This window comes from Bombina bombina, chromosome 2 (genome assembly GCF_027579735.1).
Source record: "Bombina bombina isolate aBomBom1 chromosome 2, aBomBom1.pri, whole genome shotgun sequence".
In the NCBI taxonomy this organism is placed as follows: domain Eukaryota; kingdom Metazoa; phylum Chordata; class Amphibia; order Anura; family Bombinatoridae; genus Bombina; species Bombina bombina.
In genome coordinates this window covers 164,516,400-164,543,113 of record NC_069500.1, presented here as the reverse complement: position 1 = coordinate 164,543,113, position 26,714 = coordinate 164,516,400, and the positions used below count along the sequence as shown (strand labels likewise).

At 41.7% G+C, this 26,714-nt stretch overlaps 1 protein-coding gene across 1 annotated transcript in view; it reads right to left on the bottom strand.

Annotated features, from left to right (window-relative positions):
- Positions 1-26,714, bottom strand: part of RGS7BP (regulator of G protein signaling 7 binding protein) — a 309,940-nt gene that overhangs the window by 47,893 nt on the left and 235,333 nt on the right. The window contains exon 4 of the mRNA XM_053701326.1: positions 20,096-20,243. Coding sequence (XP_053557301.1) covers positions 20,096-20,243 — 148 coding nt within the window. The remainder of the gene's footprint in view (positions 1-20,095; positions 20,244-26,714) is intronic.

Sequence of the window (26,714 nt, the reverse complement as noted above, 5' to 3'; positions counted from 1 at the left end):
GCATCTCCAGACTCTAACGTTCGTCAATGCTCTCACCGATAGGCTGACAAGACTACTTAAAACTTCAGTCCCATATTGAAGGGCAGATACCCTTCCTAAGGAACTACTCCGAAATCTTCTGACACTTCTCTGCCATCCTCCTGTGACGAAAGGCAAAGAATGGGATGGGGGAAGTGGGAGAAAGGTATTTAAGCCTTTGGCTGGGGTGTCTTTGCCTCCTCCTGGTGGCCAGGTTCAGTATTTCCCAACAGTAAGGAATGATGCCGTGGACTCTCCTTATATTAAGAAGGAAATACAGTGGATAATAAGTCTACAACAGCGTAATTTTTGGAAGCACCTTTGGCATTTATCACAGCAACCAGTCTTTGTGAATAAGTCTCTATTAACTTTGCACATCTAGGATTTCTAGAATTTTATCCCACTCTTTGCAAAAAAATTCAAGTTTCTTCAAATTGTGAGGGGATCTCCTGTTTACAGCTCTTTTCAGATCATTCCACAGGTTTTCAATGAGATTTAGGCCTGGGCTCTGAATTGGCCATTCCAAGACTTTGATTTGCCTTGTCTGAAGCCATTCCAACTTAGATGTGTGCTTTGGGCTGTGTTGGAATGTGAAATTCTTCATCATTTTCATAACAGAGGCTAGCAGGTTTTGTTCGAAAAAAGGAAATTTATGCTTACATGATAAATTGATTTTTTCTACGATACGACGAGTCCACGGATTCATCCTTACTTGTGGGATATTATCCTCCTGCTAACAGGAAATGGCAAAGAGCACCACAGCAGAGCTGTATATATATAGCTCCTCCCTTCTCTCCACCCCCAGTCATTCGACTGAAGGTATAGGAAGAGAAAAGAAAAGCTAAAAGGTGCAGAGGTGACTGAAGTTTTGAAAAACAAAAATATAATCTGTCTAAAAAGACAGGGAGGGCCGTGGACTCGTCGTATCGTAGAAGAAATCAATTTGATCAGGTAAGCATAAATTTCCTTTTCTTCTACTAGATACGACAAGTCCACGGATTCATACTTACTTGTGGGATACAATACCAAAGCAACAGGACACGGATGAACAGGAGGGACAAGACAGATACCTAAACGGAAGGCACCACTGCTTGAAGAACTGTTCTCCCAAAAATAGCCTCCGAAGAAGCAAAAGTATCAAATTTGGAAAATTTGGAAAAAGTATGAAGGGAGGACCAAGTCGCAGCCTTACAAATCTGTTCAACAGAAGTATTGTTTTTAAAAGCCCATGTGGAAGCCACAGCTCTAGTAGAATGAGCTGTAACCTTTTCAGGAGGCTGCTGTCCAGCAGTCTCGTATGCCAGGTGGATGATGCTTTTCAGCCAAAAAGAAAGAGAGGTAGCCGTAGCTTTTTGACCCCTACGTCTTCCAGAATAAACAACAAATAAAGGAGATGTTTGACGGAAATCCTTGGTCGCTTGTAAGTAAAACTTCAAGGCCCGAACCACGTCCAAGTTATGTAACAGACGCTCCTTCTTAGAAGAAGGATTAGGACACAAGGAAGGAACAACAATTTCCATATTCTTATTTGAAACAACGTTAGGAAGGAATCCAGGTTTAGTACGCAAAACCACCTTATCAGAATGGAATATAAGATAAGGCGAATCAGAAACTCTTTGAGCAGAAGAGATAGCAACTAAAAACAAAACTTTCCAAGATAAAAGCTTAATATCTATGGAATGCATGGGTTCAAACGGAACCCCTTGAAGAACATTGAGAACTATATTCAAACTTCATGGCGGAGCAATAGGTTTAAATACAGGCTTGATTCTGATTAAAGCCTGACAAAAAGACTGAACGTCTGGGACATCCGCCAGACGCTTGTGTAGTAGAATTGTGAAAGCAGAAATTTGTCCCTTCAAGGAACTAGCTGATAATCCATTCTCCAATCCTTCTTGGCGAAAGGACAAAATCCTAAGAATCCTAACCCTACTCCATGAGTAGCCCTTGGATTTGCACCAACAAAGATATTTACGCCATATCTTATGGTAAATCTTTCTAGTGACAGGCTTGCGAGACTGAATCTAAGTATCAATGACCGACTCAGAGAATCCCCGCTTAGATAAGATCAAGAGTTCAATCTCCAGGCAGTCAGCTGCAGAGAATTTAGATTTTAATGAGAAGGTCCTGTCTCAACGGAAGTTTCCACGGTGGCAGAGAGGACATGTCCACTAGATCCGCATACCAAGTCCTGCGTGGCCATGCAGGCACTATTAGGATTACCGAAGCTCTCTCCTGTCTGATTCTTGCAATCACACGAGGCAGGAGAGGAAATGGTGGAAACACATAAGCCAGGTTGACCGACCAAGGTACTGCTAGAGCATCTATCAGTACAGCTTGGGGATCCCTTGACCTGGACCCGTAACGAGGAAGTTTGGATTCTGACGAGATGCCATCAGATCCAATTCCAGTGTGCCCCATTGACGAATCAATGATGCAAACACCTCCGGATGGAGTTCCCACTCCCCCAGATGAAAAGTCTGACGTCTTAGAAAATCCGCTTCCCAGTTCTCTACTCCTGGGATATAGATTGCTGGTAGATGGCAAGAGTGAGCCTCCGCCCATCGGATTATCTTTGAAACCTCTATGATCACTAAGGAACTCTTTGTTCCCCCCTGATGATTGATATATGCTACAGTCGTGATATTGTGAATCTTATGAATTTGGCCAAAGCCAACTGAGGCCATGCCTGAAGCGCGTTGAATATTGCTCTCAGTTCCAGAATATTGATTGGTAGTAGAGACTCCTCCTGAGTCCAAATACCCTGAGCCTTCAGAAAATTCCAGACTGCACCTCAGCCCAAAGGCTAGCGTCCGGTGTCATGATTACCCATGCTGGCCTGCGGAAGCACATTCCCTGGGACAGATGATCCTGTGACAACCACCAAAGAAGAGAGTCTCTGGTCTCTTGATCCAGACTTATCTGAGGAGATAAATTTGCATAATCCCCATTCCACTGTCTGAGCATGCACAGCTGCAGTGGTCTGAGATGAAAGCGAGCAAAACGGAACAATGTCCATTGCCGCTACCATTAATCCAATGACCTCCATACACTGAGCCACTGGTGGCCGAGGAATGGACTGAAGTGCTCAGCAAGTATTTAGAATCTTTGACTTTCTGATCTCCGTCAGAAATATTTTCATGTCTACCGAATCTATCAGAGTTCCCAAGAATGGAACTCTTGTTAGTGGAACTAGCGAACTCTTTTCTACATTCACTTTCCAACTGTGAGTTCTTAGAAACGCCAACACGATGTCCGTGTGAGATCTGGTCAGAAGATAAGTTGACGCCTGGATCAGAATATCATCCAGATAGGGTGCTACTGCTATGCCCCGCGGCCTGAGAACCACCAGAAGGGACCCTAGCACCTTTCTGAAGATTCTGGGAGCTGTGGCCAACCCGAAAGGAAGGGCCACAAACTGATAATGTTCGTCCAGAAAGGCGAACCTTAGAAACTGATGATGATCTTTGTGGATAGGAATGTGAAGATACACATCCTTCAGGTCCACGGTGGTCATATATTGACCCTCCTGGATCATTGGCAAAATCGTTCGTATAGTTTCCATCTTGAACGATGGGACTCTGAGAAATTTGTTTAGACATTTGAGATCTAAAATCGGTCTGAAAGTTCCCTCTTTTTTGGGATCCACAAACAGATTTGAGTAAAACCCCTGTCCATGTTCTAGTTTTGGAACTGGGCAAATTACTCCCATGGTATAGAGGTCTTTTACACAGTGTAAGAACGCCTCTTTTTTGTCTGGTCTACAGACAAAAATGAAAGATGAAATCTCCGTCTTGGGAGAAAATCCTTGAATTCCAGCTGATACACCTGAGACACAATTTCCAATGCCCAGGGATCCTGAAGATCTCTTGCCCAAGCCTGAGCGAAGAGAGAAAGCCTGCCCCCTACTAAATCCGGTCCCAGATCTGGGACTGCCCCTTCATGCTGTCTTGGTAGCAGCAGTGGGCTTCTTGACTTGTTTACCTTTATTCCAGATCTGGTTAGGTCTCCAGACTGACTTGGATTGAGCAAAATTCCCCTCCTGCTTTGTAGCGGAAGAGGAAGTAGAGGGTCCTCCTTTAAAGTTTCGAAAGGAACAAAAATTATTTTGTTTTGCCCTCTCTTAACAGTCTTATCCTGAGGTAGGGCATGACCTTTACCTCCAGTAATGTCAGAAATGATTTCCCTCAACTCAGGCCCGAATAGGGTCTTACCTTTAAAAAGAATAGCTAAAAGCTTAGATTTTGATGACACATCAGCAGACCAAGATTTCAGCCATAACGCTCTACAAAACCTGCATTTTTCTCCGCTAATTTAGCCATTTGAAAAGCGGCATCGGTAATAAAAGAATTAGCCAGCTTGAGAGCCTTAATTCTATCCAAAATATCATCTAATGGGGTCTCAACCTTAAGAGACTCCTCTAAAGCCTCGAACCAAAAAGCTGCTGCAGTAGTAACTGGAACAATGCAAGCTATAGGTTGAAGAAGAAAACCCTGATGAATAAACAATTTCTTTAGAAGACCCTCTAATTTTTTAGCCATAGGATCTTTGAAAGCACAACTGTCCTCAATAGGTATAGTTGTATGCTTAGCTAGGGTAGAAATAGCTCCCTCCACCTTAGGGACCGTTTGCCAAGAATCCTGAATGGTGTCAGATATGGGAAACATTTTCTTAAAATTAGGAGTCGGAGAGAACGGAATGCCTGGTCTATCCCATTCCTTAGTAACAATGTCCGAAATTCTTTTAGGGACTAGAAAAACTTAATTTATGCTTACCTGATAAATTTATTTCTCTTGTAGTGTATCCAGTCCACGGATCATACATTACTTGTGGGATATATTCCCTTCCCAACAGGAAGTTGCAAGAGGATCACCCACAGCAGAGCTGCTATATAGCTCCTCCCCTCACATGTCATATCCATTCATTCGACCGAAACAAGACAAGAAAGGAGAAACCATAGGGTGCAGTGGTGACTGTAGTTTAATTAAAAATTTAGACCTGCCTTAAAAAGACAGGGCGGGCCGTGGACTGGATACACTACAAGAGAAATAAATTTATCAGGTAAGCATAAATTATGTTTTCTCTTGTTAAGTGTATCCAGTCCACCGATCATCCATTACTTGTGAGATACCAATACCAAAGCTTAAGTACACGGATGATGGGAGGGACAAGGCAGGAACTTAAACGGAAGGAACCACTGCCTGTAGAACCTTTCTCCCAAAAAACAGCCTCGAAGAAGCAAAAGTGACAAATTTGTAAAATTTTGAAAAAGTGTGAAGCGAAGACCAAGTCGCAGCCTTGCAAATCTGTTCAACAGAGGCCTCATTCTTAAAGGCCCAGGTGGAAGCCACAGCTCTAGTAGAATGAGCTGTAATCCTTTCAGGGGGCTGCTGTCCAGCAGTCTCATAGGCTAAGTGTATTATGCTTCGAAGCCAAAAGGAGAGAGAGGTTGCCGAAGCTTTTTGACCTCTCCTCTGTCCAGAATAAACGACAAACAGGGCAGATGTTTGACGAAAATCTTTAGTTGCCTGCAAGGCACGGACTACGTCCAGATTATGCAAAAGACGTTCCTTCTTTGAAGAAGGATTAGGGCACAATGATGGGACAACAATCTCTTGATTGATATTCCTGTTAGAAACCACCTTAGGTAAAAACCCAGGTTTAGTACGCAGAACTACCTTGTCTGAATGGAAAATCAGATAAGGAGAATCACAATGTAAGGCAGATAACTCCGAGACTCTTCGAGCTGAGGAAATAGCCATCAAAAACAGAACTTTCCAAGATAAAAGTTTAATATCAAAGGAATGAAGGGGTTCAAACGGAACTCCTTGAAGAACCTTAAGAACCAAGTTTAAGCTCCACGGAGGAGCAACAATTTTAAACACAGGCTTAATCCTAGCCAAAGCCTGACAAAAAGCCTGGACGTCTGGAACTTCTGCCAGATGCTTGTGCAAAAGAATAGACAGAGCAGAAATCTGTCCCTTTAACGAACTAGCAGATAAGCCTTTTTCCAAGCCCTCTTGGAGAAAGGACAATATCCTAGGAATCCTAACCTTACTCCATGAGTAACTCTTGGATTCGCACCAATACAGGTATTTACGCCATATCTTATGGTAGATTTTCCTGGTAACAGGCTTTCGTGCCTGTATTAAGGTATCAATAACTGACTCGGAGAAGCCACGCTTTGATAGGATCAATCGTTCAATCTCCATGCAGTCAGTCTCAGAGAAATTAGTTTCGGATGATTGAAAGGTCCTTGTATTAGAAGGTCTTGTCTCAGAGGTAGAGTCCATGGTGGACAGGACGACATGTCCACTAGGTCTGCATACCAGGTCCTGCGTGGCCACGCAGGCGCTATCAGAATCACTGATGCTCTCTCCTGTTTGACCTTGGCAATCAGTCGAGGCAGCAGAGGAAACGGTGGAAACACATAAGCCATGTTGAAGAACCAAGGAGCTGCTAGAGCATCTATCAGCGTCGCTCCCGGGTCCCTGGATCTGGATCCGTGACGAGGAAGTTTGGCATTCTGGCGAGACGCCATGAGATCCAGTTCTGGTTTGCCCCAACGATGGACCAGTTGAGCAAACACCTCCGGATGGAGTTCCCACTCCCCGGATGAAAAGTGTGACGACTTAGAAAATCCGCCTCCCAGTTCTCCACGCCTAGGATGTGGATCGCTGACAAGTGGCAAGAGTGAGACTCTGCCCAGCGAATTATCTTGGAGACTTCTAACATCGCTAGGGAGCTCCTGGTTCCCCCTTGATGGTTGATGTAAGCCACAGTCGTGAAGTTGTCCGACTGAAATCTGATGAACCTCAGTGTTGCTAACTGAGGCCAAGCTAGAAGAGCATTGAATATTGCTCTTAACTCCAGAATATTTATTGGGAGGAGCTTCTCCTCCTGAGTCCACGATCCCTGAGCCTTCAGGGAATTCCAGACTGTGCCCCAGCCTAGAAGGCTGGCATCTGTTGTTACAATCGTCCAATCTGGCCTGCGAAAGGTCATACCCTTGGACAGATGGACCCGAGATAGCCACCAGAGATCAAATCTCTGGTCTCTTGATCCAGATTTAGTAGGGGGGACAAATCTGAGTAATCCCCATTCCACTGACCTAGCATGCACAATTGCAGCGGTCTGAGATGCAGGCGCGCAAATGACACTATGTCCATTGCCGCTACCATTAAGCCGATTACTTCCATGCACTGAGCCACTGACGGGCGTGGAACGGAATGAAGGACACGGCAAGCATTTAAAAGTTTTGATAACCTGGCCTCCGTCAGGTAAATTTTCATTTCTACAGAATCTATCAGAGTCCCTAGGAAGGAGACTTTTGTGAGTGGTGATAGAGAACTCTTTTCCACTTTCACCTTCCACCCATGCGACCTCAGAAATGTCAGAACTATCTCTGTATGAGACTTGGCAATTTGAAAGCTTGACGCCTGTATCAGGATGTCGTCTAGATACGGAGCCACCGCTATGCCTCGCGGTCTTAGAACCGCCAGAAGTGAGCCCAGAACCTTTGTAAAGATTCTCGTGGCAGTAGCCAACCCGAAGGGGAGAGCTACAAATTGGTAATGCCTGTCTAGAAAGGCAAATCTTAGGAACCGATGATGATCTTTGTGAATCGGTATGTGAAGGTAGGCATCCTTTAAGTCCACTGTGGTCATGTACTGACCCTCTTGGATCATGGGCAGGATGGTCCGAATAGTTTCCATTTTGAATGATGGAACTCTTAGGAATTTGTTTAAGGTCTTTAGGTCCAAAATTGGTCTGAAGGTACCCTCTTTCTTGGGAACCACGAATAGATTTGAATAAAATCCCTGTCCTTGTTCCGTCCGCAGAACTGGGTGGATCACCCCCATTACTAGGAGGTCTTGTACACAGCGTAGGAATGCCTCTTTCTTTATCTGGTTTTCTGATAACCTTGAAAGATGAAATCTCCCTTGAGGAGGAGAAGCCTTGAAGTCCAGAAGATATCCCTGAGATATGATCTCCAACGCCCAGGGATCCTGGACATCTATTGCCCACGCCTGGGCGAAGAGAGAAAGTCTGCCCCCCACTAGATCCGTTTCCGGATAGGGGGCCGTTCCTTCATGCTGTCTTGGGGGCAGTAGCAGGTTTTCTGGCCTGCTTGCCCTTGTTCCAGGACTGGTTAGGTTTCCAGGACTGTCTGAAACGAGCAACAGTTCCTTCCTGTTTTGGAGCGGAGGAAGTTGATGCTGCTCCTGCCTTGAAATTTCAAAAGGCCCGAAAATTAGACTGTTTGGCCTTTGATTTGGCCCTGTCCTGAGGAAGGGTATGCCCCTTACCTCCAGTAATGTCAGCAATAATTTCCTTCAAGCCGGGCCCGAATAAGGTCTGCCCCTTGCAAGGAATATTAAGTAATTTAGATTTAGAAGTCACGTCAGCTGACCAGGATTTAAGCCATAGCGCCCTCCGCGCCTGGATGGCGAATCCGGAGTTCTTAGCCGTTAGTTTAGTCATATGTACAATGGCATCAGAAACAAATGAGTTAGCTAGCTTAAGTGATTTAAGCTTGTCCATAATTTCATCCAATGGAGCTGTGTGAATGGCCTCTTCCAGAGACTCAAACCAGAATGCCGCAGCAGCAGTGACAGGCGCAATGCATGCAAGGGGCTGCAGGATAAAACCTTGTTGAACAAACATTTTCTTAAGGTAACCTTCTAATTTTTTATCCATTGGATCCGAAAAAGCACAACTATCCTCAACCGGGATAGTGGTACGCTTTGCTAAAGTAGAAACTGCTCCCTCCACCTTAGGGACCGTCTGCCATAAGTCCAGTGTAGTGGCGTCTATTGGAAACATTTTTCTAAATATAGGAGGTGGGGAAAAGGGCACACCGGGTCTATCCCACTCCTTGCTAATAATTTCTGTAAGCCTTTTAGGTATAGGGAAAACATCAGTACACACCGGCACCGCATAGTATCTATCCAGCCTACACAATTTCTCTGGAATTGCAACTGTGTTACAGTAGTTCAGAGCAGCTAAAACCTCCCCAAGCAATACACGGAGGTTCTCAAGCTTAAATTTAAAATTAGAGATCTCTGAATCAGGTTTCCCCGGATCAGATCCGTCACCCACAGAATGAAGCTCTCCGTCCTCATGTTCTGCAAACTGTGACGCAGTATCAGACATGGCTCTTACAGCACCAGCGCGCTCTGCATCTCTCCTAATCCCAGAGCTATCGCACTTGCCTCTCAATTCTGGCAATCTAGATAATACTTCTGACAGGGTATTATTCATGATTGTAGCCATGTCCTGTAAAGTAATTGCTATGGGCGTCTCTGATGTACTTGGCGCCATAATAGCATGCGCCCCCTGAGCGGGAGGCGAAGGTACTGACACGTGAAGAGAGTTAGTCGGCATAACTTCCCCCTCGTCGTCTGGTGATAATTCTTTTATAGATAAAGACTGACCCTTATTATTTAAAGTGAAATCAATACATTTAGTACACATATTTCTATGGGGCTCCACACTGGCTTTCAAACATAATGAACAAGTAGATTCATCTATGTCAGACATGTTTAAACAGACTAGCAATAAGACTGGCAAGCTTGAAAAACACTTCACAATAAGTTTACAAGCAATATAAAAAACGCTACTGTGCCTTTAAGAAGCACAAAACCTGTCTCAAGCTGAAATAACAATGAACCAAAGCAGTTATACCAACCAAATTTTCACAGTAAATGTATTAAGTTAGCAGAGCATTGCACCCACTTGAAAATGTATGATTAAACCCTTAATACCCAAAACGGATAAACAATAGAGAAAAACGTTTTTTAAAACAGTCAAAGACACTGTCACAGCTCTGCTGTGACTGATTACCTCCCTCAATATGACTTTTGAAGCCTTTTGAGCCCTCTAGAGATGTCCTGGATCATGCAGGAAGAAGCAGGAAGTCTGAGTCTGAATTTTTGCTGCGCAAAAAAGCGCTAAAATAGGCCCTTCCCACTCATTACAACAGTGGGAAGCCTCAGTTAACTGTTTCTATACAGAAATTAAGCCAGCCATGTGGAAAAAATATGCCCCAATAAGTTTTATCACCAAATGTACGTTAAAAAAACAATTAAACATGCCAGCAAACGTTTTAAAACACATTTTTTAAAGAGTATATATCTCTATTAATAAGCCTGATACCAGTCGCTTTCACTGCATTTAAGGCTTTACTTACATTACTTCGGTATCAGCAGCATTTTCTTAGTCAATTCCATTCCTTAGAAAAATATTTTACTGCACATACCTTAGTTGCAGGGAAACCTGCACGCCATTCCCTTTCTGAAGTTACCTCACTCCTCAGAATGTGTGAGAACAGCAAGTGGATCTTAGTTACTTCTGCTAAGATCATAGAAAACGCAGGCAGATTCTTCTTCCAAATACTGCCTGAGAAAAAACAGCACACTCCGGTGCCATTTAAAAATAACAAACTTTTGATTGAAGAAATAAACTAAGTATAAAACACCACAGTCCTCTCACGACCTCCATCTATGTTGAGGGTTGCAAGAGAATGACTGGATATGACATGTGAGGGGAGGAGCTATATAGCAGCTCTGCTGTGGGTGATCCTCTTGCAACTTCCTGTTGGGAAGGGAATATATCCCACAAGTAATGGATGATCCGTGGACTGGATACACTTAACAAGAGAAAACATCAGTGTATGTAGGTACCTCTAAATATTTATCCATCTTACACAATTTCTCTGGTGGTATCAAAATAGGGTCACAATCATCCAGAGTCACTAAAACCTAACGGAGTAACAGGCGGAGGTGTTCAAGCTTAAATTTAAAGGACAACAAGTGCGCATCTGTCTGAGATAACACATTTGCTGAATCTGAAAGCTCTCCCTCAGACAGCAATTCCCCAACCCCCAAATCAGAACACTGTGAGGGTACAATGGAAATGGCCAATAAAGCATCAGAGGGCTCAGTATTTACCTTAATACCTGACCTACTGCGCTTACCCTGTAAACCTGTCAGTTTAGATAATACCTCTGTAAGGGTAGTAGACATAACTGCAGCTATATCTTGCAGAGTAAAACAATTAGATGCACTAGAAGTACTTAGCGTCGCTTGAGTGGGCGTTAAAGGTTGTGACACTTGGGGAGAATTGGATGGCATAACCTGATTTTCTTCAGACTGAGAATTATCCTTAGACATACTTTTATCAGCTAAAATATGTTCTTTGAAGTGTAAGGCCCTTTCAAGTACAAGAGGGACACAATGTAAGTGAGGGTTCCATAATGGCTTCTAAACACATAGAACATTGACTTTCCTCAATGCCAGACATGTTGAACAGGCTAGTAATAACCACAAAAAGTCCTGAAAACACTTACTTTATTGAACAAAACACCAATTTTGAAAAACGGTACTGTGCCTTTAAGAAGTAAAAAAGCGCACAATTTTTCCAAATCTGCTTCAGAATGCTATTAAGCCTACAAATTTAGCATATATCCTTCTTATATTGTAGCCTAATATTGCACCACAAGTAAGGGACAAATTAACCCTCTATAAGAAAAAACGTTATACCTAAAACGTTATGAAAACCACTTAAAGAACCCCCTGCACCTCAGAGCTGTGGTGCCTACCTGCCCTCAGGGGTCTGTCAAAGGTCTCACTATGACTCCGTTAGCCTATCTCTCAGTTTGGGCCCAACCGAAGCTGAAGTTTGCTGCCTTCTTGTGAAAATCAACTGCGCATCTGAGGCGCAAAAATTAGGCCCCGCCCATCATATGCGATGTACTCTCAGCCTAAAAAACCGCAAGGAAGCGGTATAGAAACTAGCCATGTGGATTTAAGCATCCGAAATGTACAATAAAGCCATGTGAACCCCCAGCACAATGCCCAACACCAGTGATTATTAACCGTTTGAGCAAATAAAAACGTTATGCTGCCCCAGTGTCTAACCATGCTGCCATCATTTTCTAGCTGCATTTAGCCCATCAAAATTCATACACAGGTCTCCAGTAATACCTTCTTATGTCTATAGGTTTACTGCTTACCCCTTCCCTCTTGGGAACTATGTCAGCCTGTTCTGAAATATCACAGTCTCTTCAGAAATAAATGACTGAACATACCTCAATGCTTGTAGCATGAAAACGTTTCCCACACTGAAGCTTCTCTAAAACTCCTCAGCCATTCTGTGGGAATTCATATGGATCTTAGTGATATCTGCTAAGATCATCAACCTCCAGGCAGAAATCTTCTTCCATATGCTGCCTGGGGAAAAATAGTACTCACCGGTACAATTTAAAATAAAAAAGTCTTGATTGAAGAAAATAAAAACTATCATTTTAACACCTCTTTCACTTTACCTCTTCCTATTACTAGTATAGGCAAAGAGAATGACCAGGGGGTGGAGAGAAGGGAGGAGCTATATATACAGCTCTGCTGTGGTGCTCTTTGCCACTTCCTGTTAGCAGGAGGATAATATCCCACAAGGATGAATCCGTGGACTCGTCTTATCTAGTAGAAAAAAATACACTGATATTTGGAGCTATTCATTATCCCATCTATCTTGACAAGAGCCCCTAAGCCCAACTGAAGAGAAGCAGCCCCAAACCATAATACTACCACCACCATATTTCAAAGTTGGCATGGTGTTCCTTGAATGATGAGCTTCGTTAGCTTTGTGCAAAACATATCTTTTACAGTATAGGCCGAAAAGTTCAATCTTTGCTCGTCAGACCATAGTACATTTTTCCACATGGTTTGGGGTGACTGAATTAATCTTTTGTCATAATTTAAAAATGGGCTTGGATGTTACAGTTTGTAAGACGGGGTTTCCGTCTTGCCACCCTACCTCACTGTCCAGATACATGCAGAATGTGAGAGATGGTGGTCACATACAAGGAGTGACTGGTATCTACCATAAATTCCTGTAGCTCCTTTAAAATTGCTGTGGGCCTCTTGGAAGCCCCCATGATACATTTTCTCCTCGTCCTCTCTAACTTTGGAGAGTTGTCCAGATTTTTGCAATGTCTCTGTGGCGCCACATTTTCTCCACTTATGGATGATAGTTTTGACAGTGCTCCATGGTACATCCAGTGCCTTTGATATTCTTTTATATCCCTCTCCCCCCATTCGTACTTTTCAATAGTTAGCTTTCACATTTTCTTTGGCAACTCTTTTCAGGCCATGGCTCTCCCAATAGGATGCAACTCCACATGTATGCAATCAGGGTGTTGTAGTTTTTTTTATTTAAAATGTTACTAATAATTAACTTTTTTCCTCAGGATTTTTGTTAGTTATATAACATTACAGCTATTAAAAATCTGACATTTAAATTGTTATTTCTTAATTACATTTCAAAAACCTGCAATTTCATAAGCGTGTGTAGACTTTTTATATCCACTTTATGAAGCTTTTGCATTGCGAAGTCAAGTGGTTGTTTTAAAACAGCTAAACCGTGTTTTAAAGAGGTAAACAATGTTGAATAATAAAAAATTAAAAAATTAATCACGCGACAATACATGTGAAAAGTGTTTTCCGATCAATTGCCAAGTCCATATCAAATCTCATTAAAAGTGTTAACCTGGAATGTCATGCATAATATGGTTGAGTTACCACTACTTCTCACTTGTCTTGTTCAAGCTTTCAAAGAACAAAGTGTCTGAGAAAAAAAATGACAGAAATAAATAGGCCGCAGTAAATTTAACTATATGGTAAAAGGTGTCTATTGAAAACCTTTCATGTGAATTAAACCTGCTGAGGAAACCCTTCACCTCACTATAGCAATCTGATTCCTTCAGATGTATTATTATCCCCCTTTGCTCCATTTCCTAGGGTACTAGAGTCTGCAGTCAAGAGAACCTATGTAGAGTCTGTCAATGGTTTTGTCCAGCTTCACACTGGGCTGTATCACCTACTGGCTTCACCCATTTCAAAATAAATTTTAGGTTGACAAACACCTAGAAAGCAAAGTTGATTGGGACAAATACTCCATCTGACCCATTGTACCATTGGAATCACAGGGGAAAACTTTTCATGACAGTCATCAAAGATTGATCATTTTTGAGAAGTAGATATATCATCATAATGATAAACGTGCATGCCTTCTTTTCTAAACTCTGCAAAGAATGTGACTTCAACCTAGATAAAAATCTGTGTCAAAATCAACAGAATGGATGGGAAACCTTAAAAGTGAAAATAGCTACTGCTCATAATACAGTATCTATGAAATAAAAAATATACAGCAGTCACTGGTATATGCTTACATAGGTATTTTACATTTACTATTACCAGATGTGTATAGAAGACATGCTAATTACGGTTAAGTGAGCTTACCTGATAAATTAATTTCTTCTATGGTACGACGAGTCCACAGATTCATCCTTTACTTGTGGGATATTATCCTCCTGCTAACAGGAAGTGGCAAAGAGCACCACAGCAGAGCTGTCTATATAGCTCCTCCCTTAGCTCCACCCCTCAGTCATTCGACCGAAGGTACAGGAAGAAAAAGGAGAAACTACAAGGTGCAGAGGTGACTGAAGTTTAAAATAAAAAAATATAATCTGTCTTAAAATGACAGGGCGGGCCGTGGACTCGTCGTACCATAGAAGAAATTAATTTATCAGGTAAACATAAATTTTTTCTTCTATAAGGTTCGACGAGTCCACGGATTCATCCTTTACTTGTGGGATACAATACCAAAGCTACAGGACATGGATGAACGGGAGGGACAAGACAGAAGGTTAAACAGAAGGCACCACTGCTTGAAGAACATTTCTCCCAAAAATAGCCTCCGAAGAAGCAAAAGTATCACATTTGTAAAATTTGGAAAAGGTATGAAGCAAAGACCAAGTCGCAGCCTTACAAATCTTTGGTTGCTTGCAAGTAAAACGTCAAAGCACGAACCACGTCCAAGTTGTGCAACAGACGCTCCTTCTTAGAGGAAGGATTAGGACACAGAGAAGGAACAACAACTTCCTGATTGATATTCCTATAAGTAACAACCTTAGGAAGGAATCCAGGTTAGGTACGCAAAACCACCTTATCAGCATGGAAAACAAGATAAGGCGAGTCGCATTGCAATGCAGATAATTCAGAAATTCTTCGAGCCGAAGAGATAGCAACTAAAAACAGAACTTTCCAAGATAGAAGCTTAATATCTATGAAATGCATAAGTTCAAACAGAACCCCTTGAAGAATTTTAAGAACTAAATTCAAACTCCATGGCGGAGCAACAGGTTTAAACACAGGCTTGATTCTAACTAAAGCCTGACAGAACGACTGAACGTCTGGAACATCTACCAGATGCTTGTGCAGTAGAATTGATAAGGCAGATATCTGTCCCTTTAAGGAACTAGCTGATAGCCCCTTCTCCAATCCTTCTTGGATAAAGGACAAAATCCTAGGAATCCTGATCTTACTCCATGAGTATCCTTTGGATTCGCACCAATAAAGATAGTTACGCCATATCTTATGATAAATTTTCCTAGTGACAGGCTTTCGAGTCTGAATCAAAGTATCTATGACCGACTCAGAGAAACCCCGCTTGGATAAAATCAAGCGTTCAATCTCCAAGAAGTCAGCCGCAGAGAAACTAGCTTTGGATGCTGAAACGGACCTTGAATCAGAAGATCCTGTCTCAGTGGCAGAGTCCATGGTGGTAGAAAAGACATGTCCACCAGGTCTGCATACCAAGACATGTCCACCAGGTCTGCATACCAAGTCCTGAATGGCCAAGCAGGTGCTATCAAAATCACCGAAGCTCTCTCCTGTTTGATTCTGGCAATCAAACGAGGAAGGAGAGGAAATGGTGGAAACACATAAGCCAGGTTGAACGACCAGGGTAATGCTAGAGCATCTATCAGTACTGCCTGAGGATCCCTTGACCTGGACCCGTAACAAGGAAGTTTGGCGTTCTGACGAGACGCCATCAGATCCAATTCTGGTGTGCCTCATTGCTGAATCAATTGTGTTCCCACTCCCCCGGATGAAAAGTCTGACGACTTAGAAAATCCGCTTCCCAGTTCTCCACTCCTGGGATATAGATTGCTGATAGATGGCAAGAGTGAGTCTCTGCCCATCAAATTATTTTGGTAACCTCTATCATCGCTAGAGAATTCTTTGTTCCCCCCTGATGATTGATATATGCTACAGTTGTGATATTTTCAGACTGGAATCTTATGAATCTGGCCGAAGCCAACTGAGGCCACGCCAGAAGTGCGTTGAATATCGCTCTCAGTTATAGAATATTTATCAGGAGGAGAGCCTCCTCTTGAGTTCACAAACCCTGTGCTTTCAGCGAATTCCAGACTGCACCCCAGCTCAATAGGCTGGTGTCCGTCGCCACTATGACCCATGCTGGCCTGCGGAAACACATTCCCTGGGACAGATGATCCTGTGACAACCACCAAAGAAGAGAGTCTCTGGTCTCTTGATCCAGATTTATCTGAGGAGATAAATCTGCAGAATCCCCATTCCACTGTTTGAGCATGCATAGTTGCAGTGGTCTGAGATGCAAGTGAGCAAACGGAACTATGTCCATTGCCGCTACCATTAGTCCGATTACCTCCATACACAGAGCCACTGACGGCCGAGGAATGGAATGAAGAGCTTGGCAGATGGTTAAAATCTTTGATTTCCTGACCTCCGTCAGAAAAATTTTCATGTCCACCGAATCTATCAGAGTTCCCAGGAATGGAACTCTTGTGAAAATTCTGGGAGCCGTGGCCAACCTGAAGAGAAGAGCCACAAACTGGTAATGCTTGTCCAGAAAGGCGAACCTGAGGAACTGGTGATGATCTTTGTGGATAGGGATGTGTAGATAAGCATCCTTTAAGTCCACGGTGGTCATATATTGACCCTCCTGGATCATTGGTAAAATAGTCCGAATGGTCTCCATCTTGAAGGATGGGACTCTGTGTTTAGGATCTTGAGATCTAAAATTGGTCTGAAGGTTCCCTCTTTTTTGGGAACCACAAACAGATTGGAGTAGAACCCCTGCCCCTGTTCTGTTTTCAGAACTGGGCAGATCACTCCCATGGTATATAGGTCTTCTACACAGCGTAAGAATGCCTCTCTTTTTGTCTGGTTTACAGACAATTGAGAAAGATGGAATCTCCCTCTTGGAGGAGAATCTTTGAAATCTAGAAGATACCCATGGGTTACGATTTCTAAAGCCCAGGAGTCCTGAACGTCTCTTGCCCAAGCCTGAGCAAAGAGAGAAAGTCTGCCCCCTACTAGATCCGGTCCTGGATCGGGGGCTACACCTTCATGCTGTCTTGGTGGCAGCAGTGGGCTTCTTGGCCTGTTTAACCTTCTTCCAAGTCTGGTTAGGTCTCCAGACTTACTTGGATTGAGCAAAATTCCCCTCTTGCTTAGCAGCAGGGGAAGAGGTAGAGGGACCACCTTTGAAGTTTCGAAAGGAACGAAAATCATTTTGTTTGGTCCTCATCTTATTTGTCTTATCCTGAGGAAGGGCATGGCCTTTCCCTCCAGTGATGTCTGAAATGATCTCTTTCAGTTCAGGCCTGAATAGGGTCTTACCCTTGAAAGGGATGGCTAAAAGCTTAGATTTTGAAGACACATCAGCAGACCAGGACTTCAGCCATAACGCTCTATGCGCTAAAATGGCAAAACCTGAATTCTTTGCCGCTAATTTAGCCAGTTGAAAAGCGGCATCTGTAATGAAAGAATTAGCTAGCTTGAAAGCCCTAATTCTATCCAGAATATCATCTAATGGGCTCTCAACCTGAAGAGCCTCCTCCAGAGCCTCGAACCAAAAAGCAGCTGAAGTAGTTACAGGAACAATGCACGCTATAGGTTGGAAAAGAAAACCCTGATGAACAAATATTTTCTTTAGGAGACCCTCTAATTTTTTATCCATATGATCTTTGAAAGCACAACTGTCCTCAATAGGTATAGTTTTACGCTTAGCCAGGGTAGAAATAGCTCCCTCCACCTTAGGGACTGTCTGCCACGAGTCCCGCATGGTGTCTGATATGGGAAACATTTTCTTAAAAGTAGGAGGGGGAGTGAACGGAATACCTGGTCTATCCCACTCCTTAGTAACAATGTCTGAAATCCTCTTAGGGACCGGAAAAACATCAGTGTAGGCAGGAACCTCTAGAAATCTGTCCATTTTACACAATTTCTCTGAAACTACAATAGGGTCACAATCATCCAGAGTCGCTAAAACCTCCCTGAGCAATAAGCGGTGGTGTTCTAGTTTAAATTTATTAGCCGTCATATCTGAGTCTGTCTGAGGGAATATCTTTCCTGAATCAGAAATCTCTCCCTCAGACAGCAAATCCCTCACCCCCAACTCAGAACATTGTGAGGGTGCATCGGATATGGCTAATAAAGCGTCAGAGGGCTCAGCATTTGTTCTCAGACCAGACCTACTGCGCTTCCCCTGCAACCCAGGCAGCTTAGATAAAACCTCTGTGAGGGTAGTATTCATAACTGTGGCCATATCTTGCAGGGTGAAAGAATTAGACGCACTACAAGTACTTGGTGTCGCTTGTGCGGGCGTTAATGGTTGTGACACTTGGGGAGAATTAGATGGCATAACCTGATTGCCTTCTGACTGAGAATCATCCTGCGACATACTTTTAGTAGCTTAAAAATATGTTCTTTGCAATTTATTGACATTTCAGTGCATGAGGGACACATTCTAAGTGGGGTTCCACAATGGCTTCTAAACATATTGAACAATGACTTTCTTCAATGTCAGACATGTTGAACAGGCTAGTAATGACTGCAAACAAGCATGAAAACACTTTATTTAGTGAAAAAAATAACAATCTTAAAAAACAGTACTGCGCCTTTAAGAGAAAAAAAGCATACACATTCTGCAAAACTGCTTTAAAATGCACCAAATTTTTCAAATTTTTGCAAGCAGACTTAATATGTGTAGTTAAGTTTGCACCACAAGGAAATTTAACATTTAACCCCTTAATGTGCAAACCGGATTGAAATTTGGCCTAAATCCGGAAAAAACACCCCCAGCACCTTGCCACAGCCCTGCTGTGGCGCCTACCTGCCCTCAGGGATAGTAATTATGGGGTTAAAGCTTCGATTTGGCCCAAAACATCCACAAGGGCCCTCAGGAGTTGGAGCTTGCTGAGTGAAAACAACTGCGCATCTGAGGCGCAAAAATAGGCCCCGCCCATCTCACTTGATGTCTCTACAGCCTCAAAGAACCGCACCAGAGTGGTTTTAAACTAGCCATGTGGGTTCTGAGACCCAAAAAATAAGCCAAGTGTACCCTCAATAAAGTTGCCCAAAAAACGTTATTGCCCACAAAACGTTAACAACACTCCCAGTTCATAAAATGTTTGCCCAGAAACATTCAAAACTCAGGTTCAACCATTTTTGTAATTAGCCCCTTATGCTTAGTAATGCCTTTCTATAGCTCTTAGGATTACTGCTTACCCTTACCCTCATGGGAATACTGTCAGCCTTTCTGAAATACACAGTCTATCCAGAAAAAATTACTGAACATACCTCACTGCTATATAGCATGAAAACGTTCCTCACACTGAAGTTTCCTGCACCCCTCAGCCTCTGTGGGAACTGTACTGGATCTTAGTTACAAATGCTAAGATCATCATCCTCCAGGCAGAAGTCTTCATCCATCTGCTGCCTGAGAGTAAATAGTACACACCGGTACCATTTAAAACAAAAAACTCTTGCTTGAAGAAATTAAAAACTAATATTTTATCACCTCTTTCACTTTATCCTTCCTAGTACTTAGAGTAGGCAAAGAGAATGACTGGGGGATGGAGCTAAGGGAGGAGCTATATAGACAGCTCTGCTGTGGTGCTCTTTGCCACTTCATGTTAGCAGGAGGATAATATCCCACAAGTAAAGGATGAATCCGTGGACTCGTCGTACCTTATAGAAGAAATCATTTGCTTATTTATTCCCTTCTTGGGAATCAAAAGTCCAAAGGAGTAAACACCTGGTCCATACTGTGAAATAACATTCTGGATGTGTTGAGGCTGAGAAGCAACAGAAAAAACAACAACTTTGTCCTACACATTTCTCCTATATGCAAAAAGTATGATAAGAAGAACCTCTTCAATGCATAATTGTTCATTTGCTATGCATACCTTTCAGTGTTTTCAATGTCTGTGGAGAGTTGCCAGCATTGCTGCTGAATATCTACTGGCGATGATGATGTATCTTCTAAAATTGGGATTTCAGAACTCTCTTCCATTTTGTAGTCTATGATCTTAGCACCTATGCAAGGATCTTTTCCTTAAAAAAGAAAAAAAAAAGGGCCAACTTTCAGAGATCATAATTATAGTAGTATTAGAGCTGTGATTAAATGTGGCTTAATGAAATATGTGCAAGGAACTTTTTGTTTATCTTTAAATCAAAGGTGCTCAGCTTTTTCAAATCAGGGAGTCATCCTGGATTTGTTTTTCAAATTCAGAGATAGTGAACAAACATTTAAACATTTTAAAATTGTATTAATTGAACATAAAAAAGTTATACTTCTGTATAAACAAACTGCAGATGAAAAACTCTTTGCAAAGAACCACAAATCTACATAAACATATAGACCAACAAATCTATACACCTATAACCCAAGAATAGGTAATTTTGTGTCTTGAAACTGAAAAAAATAATTAAGATGTGAGGCTGGGTAAAAGCAGAGGTGGGTTTTATTGTGGTCCTTGTGATTTAAGTTCATAATGTACTAAGTTTGTATTCACTTTGTTGATTATTCCGCTTTAAATTTTATTGTAACATATTTTCTTGGAATCTAAAGCATTTTGAGTCCCTTTTGTGGAAAAAAAAATGTATGCTTACCTGATAAATATATTTCTTTCATGATGGCCAGAGTCCATACATCATCATATATGGGATAATTAGTTCCTGTCCACCATGAGGAGGCAAAACACCCCTAACATTTCTGAGCTTAGCTTCGCCTCATCTTCCAGCACTCCCCAACCATTCTCAGTTATGCATGTGGCAAAGTAAGAGAAGGAAAACTAGAATAAAAGAAAGGACCAAAGAGGGCCAAACGAAGAGAAAAGCATGACCTGCCACCAACTCAAGATTATAAGAGGGTGGCGTTGTGGACTCACCATAATGAAATAAATACATTTATCAGGTAGGCATTAATTAGGTTTTCTTTCATATGATGGCAAGAGTCCACAAATCATCATGTGGGATTCAAAACCCAAGCACTGAAGTTGAGAAGACCACCAGAAATATGGTGGGGTAAGGGATGGGAAGGCAGGTTACTAATCCCACAATACTTTCCTGTTAAAGGCTACTTCAGCTGAGGCATAAAAATCAAAATGGTAGAATTTAGAAAGTGTGTGCAAAGAAGACCAGGTAGCCAGTTGATAAATTTGGTCAATATAAAAATAATTACAAAAAGCACAAGTAGTAGACACTGCTATTTTGGAATGAGCAGCAATATGCTCAGCGTTTAGTGCCAACTGTGATTGTGTAAACATGGTTAAAACACTCAAAAAAAAAAAAAATATGTATAATGACACATTTTACAGTATAAATGCACATAAATTGCACATCATAGATATATGTACCGATAATGCCCAACTCAAATATATAAGAAATTAATTTACAAGTTTTGATATTCTTTTGGAAGTGAAAAGGTAACAAAAAAGTAAGATATTCTTCTTTACCACTATTTCAAATATTGGGTAATTTAACTTTCAAAAATTACAAATAATATACAAATAAATACTTTTTATCCAAAGGGAATCTTATTAGCATTATCAGCAAGGATTCAGTATGTGATTGCCTTCAGCAAGAAAGCTACTTGAACCAAAATATCAATATAAGGATCTACAGATGCCTTGAGAACGAGCAAACAACCTTAAAGTTCCCAAGAATAGTGGGAACAGCTTCCATCTTAAAAGGCTGGAACCCAAAGAAACCTGTTTAGAGAATTTAGAGCCAGAATGGGTCCAAATGTTCGCTCCTTTTTGGAAACTAAAAACAGGTGGGAGCAGAACAACTAACCCCTTTTGTTCTCTGCAACTTGAGTGTTCACTCCCTTGTAGATCTTCATGCAAGTAAACCAAGCCGTTGCCATTATGGGTTCTCAAAAAACATGAGAAAATAGAAACCTCTTGAGTAGTCCTGGTGGAAAAAAATGATTCTGTAACCTTGAGAGCCTAACTAAATATCAGGGTTTTTTCCCTGCTTTGTTTGCCATGTGCTGCTGGCAGCCATTTTACTCACCTCTCTTGCTGAATCTGGCTGTCTGACGTCCCTCCTGGTTCCTGATCCCTGGCTTGTTCCCGACTCGGGCTGTTCTCCTTGTTCCTGATTCCGGCTAGTCTGACTACTCGCTTTGGCTCCTAACTCGACTCGTCTGACTATTTGCTTTGGCTCCTGACTCGGCTCGTCTGACTACAAGCTCTGGTTTTGACTCCTGGCTTGTTATTTGACTTGTGGACTTTTTTCTATTAATAAAGGTGTGATTAATGTTTGCACTTCTTGTCTCAGTCTGATTCCTGGCACCCTGACACTCAAAAACCTTCAGATCTGAAATGGAATCTGCAAAAGTCCAAATCTGCCCCCACAAAAATTATCTTCTGATGGTGGGACAAAAACATTCATACTGACTTGGTAGTGGCCTCTTCACCTGTTTTGTTCCATAGCAAGATGACCCTGACTTCCACTGGGCATATAAGGTGGAGAAAAGCTCTGGAATGTAGGGGTGTTTGAACTCTCTTGGTGGGTAGGAGCTATATTCCCACATACAGGTGACAACTCGAAAAATTTCAATATTGTGCAAAAGTTCATTTATTTCACTAATGCAACTTAAAAGGTGAAACTAATATATGAGATAGACTCATTACATGCAAAGCAAGATAGTTTAAGCCGTGATTGATGATTATGGCTTATAGCTCATGAAAACCCCAAATCCACAATCTCAGAAAATTAGAATATTGTGAAAAGGTGCAATATTCTAGGCTCAAAGTGCCCCACTCTAATCAGCTAATTAAGCCATAACACCTACAAAGGGTTACTGAGCCTTTAAATGGTCTCTCAATCTGGTTCAGTAGGAATCACAATCATGGGAAAGACTGCTGACTTGACAGATGTGCAGAAAACCATAATTGACACCCTCAATAAGGAGGGAAAGCTTTAAAAGGTAATTGAAAAAGAAGTTGGATGTTCCCAAAGTGCTGTATCAAAGCACATTAATAGAAAGTTATGTGGAAGGGAAAAGTGTGGCAGAAAAAGGTGCAAAAGCAGCAGGGATGACCACAACCTGGAGAGGATTGCCAGGAAAAGTCCATTCAAAAGGGTTGGGGACTTTCACAAGGAGTGGACTGAGGCTGGAGTTAGTGCATCAAGAGCTATCACACACAGACAGATCCTGGACATGGGCTTCAAATGTCATATTCCTCTTGTCAATCCACTCCTGAACAACAAACAACGTCAGAAGCGTCTTATCTGAGCTAAAAAAAAACAGACCTGGTATATTGCTCAGTGGTCCAAAGTCCTCTTTTCTAATGAGAGCAAATTTTGCATCTCATTTGGAAACCAAGGACTCAGAGTATGGAGGAAGAATGGAGAAGCACACACTGCAAGATGCTTGAAGTCCAGTGTGAAGTTTCCACAGTATGTGTTGATTTGGGGAGCCATGTCATCTGCTGGTGTTGGTCCACTGTGCTTCATTAAGTCCAGGGTCAACACAGCCGTCTACCAGGTGATTTTGGAGCACTTCATGCTTCCTTCTGCAGACAAGCTCTATGGGGATGCTGACTTCATTTTCCAGCAGGACTTGGCACCTGCCCACACTGTCAAAAGCACCAAACCTGGTTCAATGACCGTGGGATTACTGTGCTTGATTGGCCAGCAAACTCGCCTGACCCTATGGGCATTGCCAAGAGAAAGATGAGACATGAGACCGAACAATGCAGAAGAGATGAAGGCCGCTATTGAAGCATCCTGGTCTTCCATAACACCTCAGCAGTGCCACAGGCTGATAGCTTCCATGCCACGCCGCATTGAGGCAGTAATTGCTGCAAAAGGGGCCCAAACCAAGTACTGAGTACATACAGTATGCATGCTTATACTTTTAAGAGGTCCGATATTGTTCTATGTACAATCCTTGTTTTAATGATTGCATGTAATATTCTAATTTTCTGAGATTGTGGATTTGGGGTTTTCATGAGCTGTAAGCCATAATCATCACCATTATGACAAATCACGGCTTGAACTATCTTGCTATGCATGTAATGTGTCTATCTCATATATTAGTTTCACCTTTCAAGTTGCATTAGTGAAATAAATTAACTTTTGCAGGATATTCTAATTTTTCGAGTTTCACCTGTATTATAATTTTATGGACTCACCTTCTTATGAAAGAAAAAAAGGATTTCCACTTATTTCACCAATGCAGTTTCAGAGACACTTTAAGAGCCCCTATGCCCCCAATAAAAAAGACAGGGGTATGAAACCCCATGTTGGAAAAAGGGGAGCCTCATTCCCCTGCCATTAAAGGGACATGAAACTCAAAATGTTTCTTTCATGATTCAGATAGAGAATACAATTTGAAACAACTTTCCAATTTACTTCTATTATTTAATTTGCTTCCTTCTCTTGTTATCATTTACTGAAAGGTTTATCTAGGAAAGTTCATGAGCAGCAGAGATTGGTGGCTGCATATATATAATGAATGTGATTGGCTCACCCATGTGTTCAGTTAGAAACTAGTAGTGAATTGCTGCTCATTCAACAAATTATACCAAGAGAATGAAACAGATTAGATAATAAAAGTAAATTAGAAAGTTGTTTAAAATTGTATTCTCTATCTGAATCATGAAATAAATTTTTTGGGTTTCATGTACCTTTAAGTGATTGCAATAAAAAAGGGGGGGTCAGATGATTTAAAGGAGCCCTTACTCCCTAAACAATATATATATATATATAAGTACAGTGCTTGAAGTCCAGTGTGAAGTTTCCACAGTATGTGTTGATTTGGGGAGCCATGTCATCTGCTGGTGTTGGTCCACTGTGCTTCATTAAGTCCAGGGTCAACACAGCCGTCTACCAGGTGATTTTGGAGCACTTCATGCTTCCTTCTGCAGACAAGCTCTATGGGGATGCTGACTTCATTTTCCAGCAGGACTTGGCACCTGCCCACACTGTCAAAAGCACCAAACCTGGTTCAATGACCGTGGGATTACTGTGCTTGATTGGCCAGCAAACTCGCCTGACCCTATGGGCATTGCCAAGAGAAAGATGAGACATGAGACCGAACAATGCAGAAGAGATGAAGGCCGCTATTGAAGCATCCTGGTCTTCCATAACACCTCAGCAGTGCCACAGGCTGATAGCTTCCATGCCACGCCGCATTGAGGCAGTAATTGCTGCAAAAGGGGCCCAAACCAAGTACTGAGTACATACAGTATGCATGCTTATACTTTTAAGAGGTCCGATATTGTTCTATGTACAATCCTTGTTTTAATGATTGCATGTAATATTCTAATTTTCTGAGATTGTGGATTTGGGGTTTTCATGAGCTGTAAGCCATAATCATCACCATTATGACAAATCACGGCTTGAACTATCTTGCTATGCATGTAATGTGTCTATCTCATATATTAGTTTCACCTTTCAAGTTGCATTAGTGAAATAAATTAACTTTTGCAGGATATTCTAATTTTTCGAGTTTCACCTGTATTATAATTTTATGGACTCACCTTCTTATGAAAGAAAAAAAGGATTTCCACTTATTTCACCAATGCAGTTTCAGAGACACTTTAAGAGCCCCTATGCCCCCAATAAAAAAGACAGGGGTATGAAACCCCATGTTGGAAAAAGGGGAGCCTCATTCCCCTGCCATTAAAGGGACATGAAACTCAAAATGTTTCTTTCATGATTCAGATAGAGAATACAATTTGAAACAACTTTCCAATTTACTTCTATTATTTAATTTGCTTCCTTCTCTTGTTATCATTTACTGAAAGGTTTATCTAGGAAAGTTCATGAGCAGCAGAGATTGGTGGCTGCATATATATAATGAATGTGATTGGCTCACCCATGTGTTCAGTTAGAAACTAGTAGTGAATTGCTGCTCATTCAACAAATTATACCAAGAGAATGAAACAGATTAGATAATAAAAGTAAATTAGAAAGTTGTTTAAAATTGTATTCTCTATCTGAATCATGAAATAAATTTTTTGGGTTTCATGTACCTTTAAGTGATTGCAATAAAAAAGGGGGGGTCAGATGATTTAAAGGAGCCCTTACTCCCTAAACAATATATATATATATATATAAGTACAGACATAATAACCCTCATATAAAAGAGGGGATTAACAATTTTCAAAGAGGAGTCTTATGTCCCTTAATGTAAAAGGTTATAGTCGTATAAATTGCATTCACCTGTCTACTAGATGCTCTTTACAGTGCCCTGAGCTATAAAAGAGAACCTAGCACCCCAAAATAATCTCCCCCTGGATGGCTATCACCTGCTCACCATGGTAACAGTGATCATCAGAGAACTAAAAGCATATTCAACATCATTGAGGGTGGAGAATCCCTTATGTTACCATCCACACACTGCTATTTAAAAGCAGCAATCCTGATCTTTCGAATGTGTGGTCCTACGTCCATCTAACTTCCAGGTGATATACTTCACAACATTGGTTTTATTTTGGTGTTTGACCTATTTGAAAGGGGCATTTATTACTCTCTTGCCATACAAATACATCATGCCCCTCATTT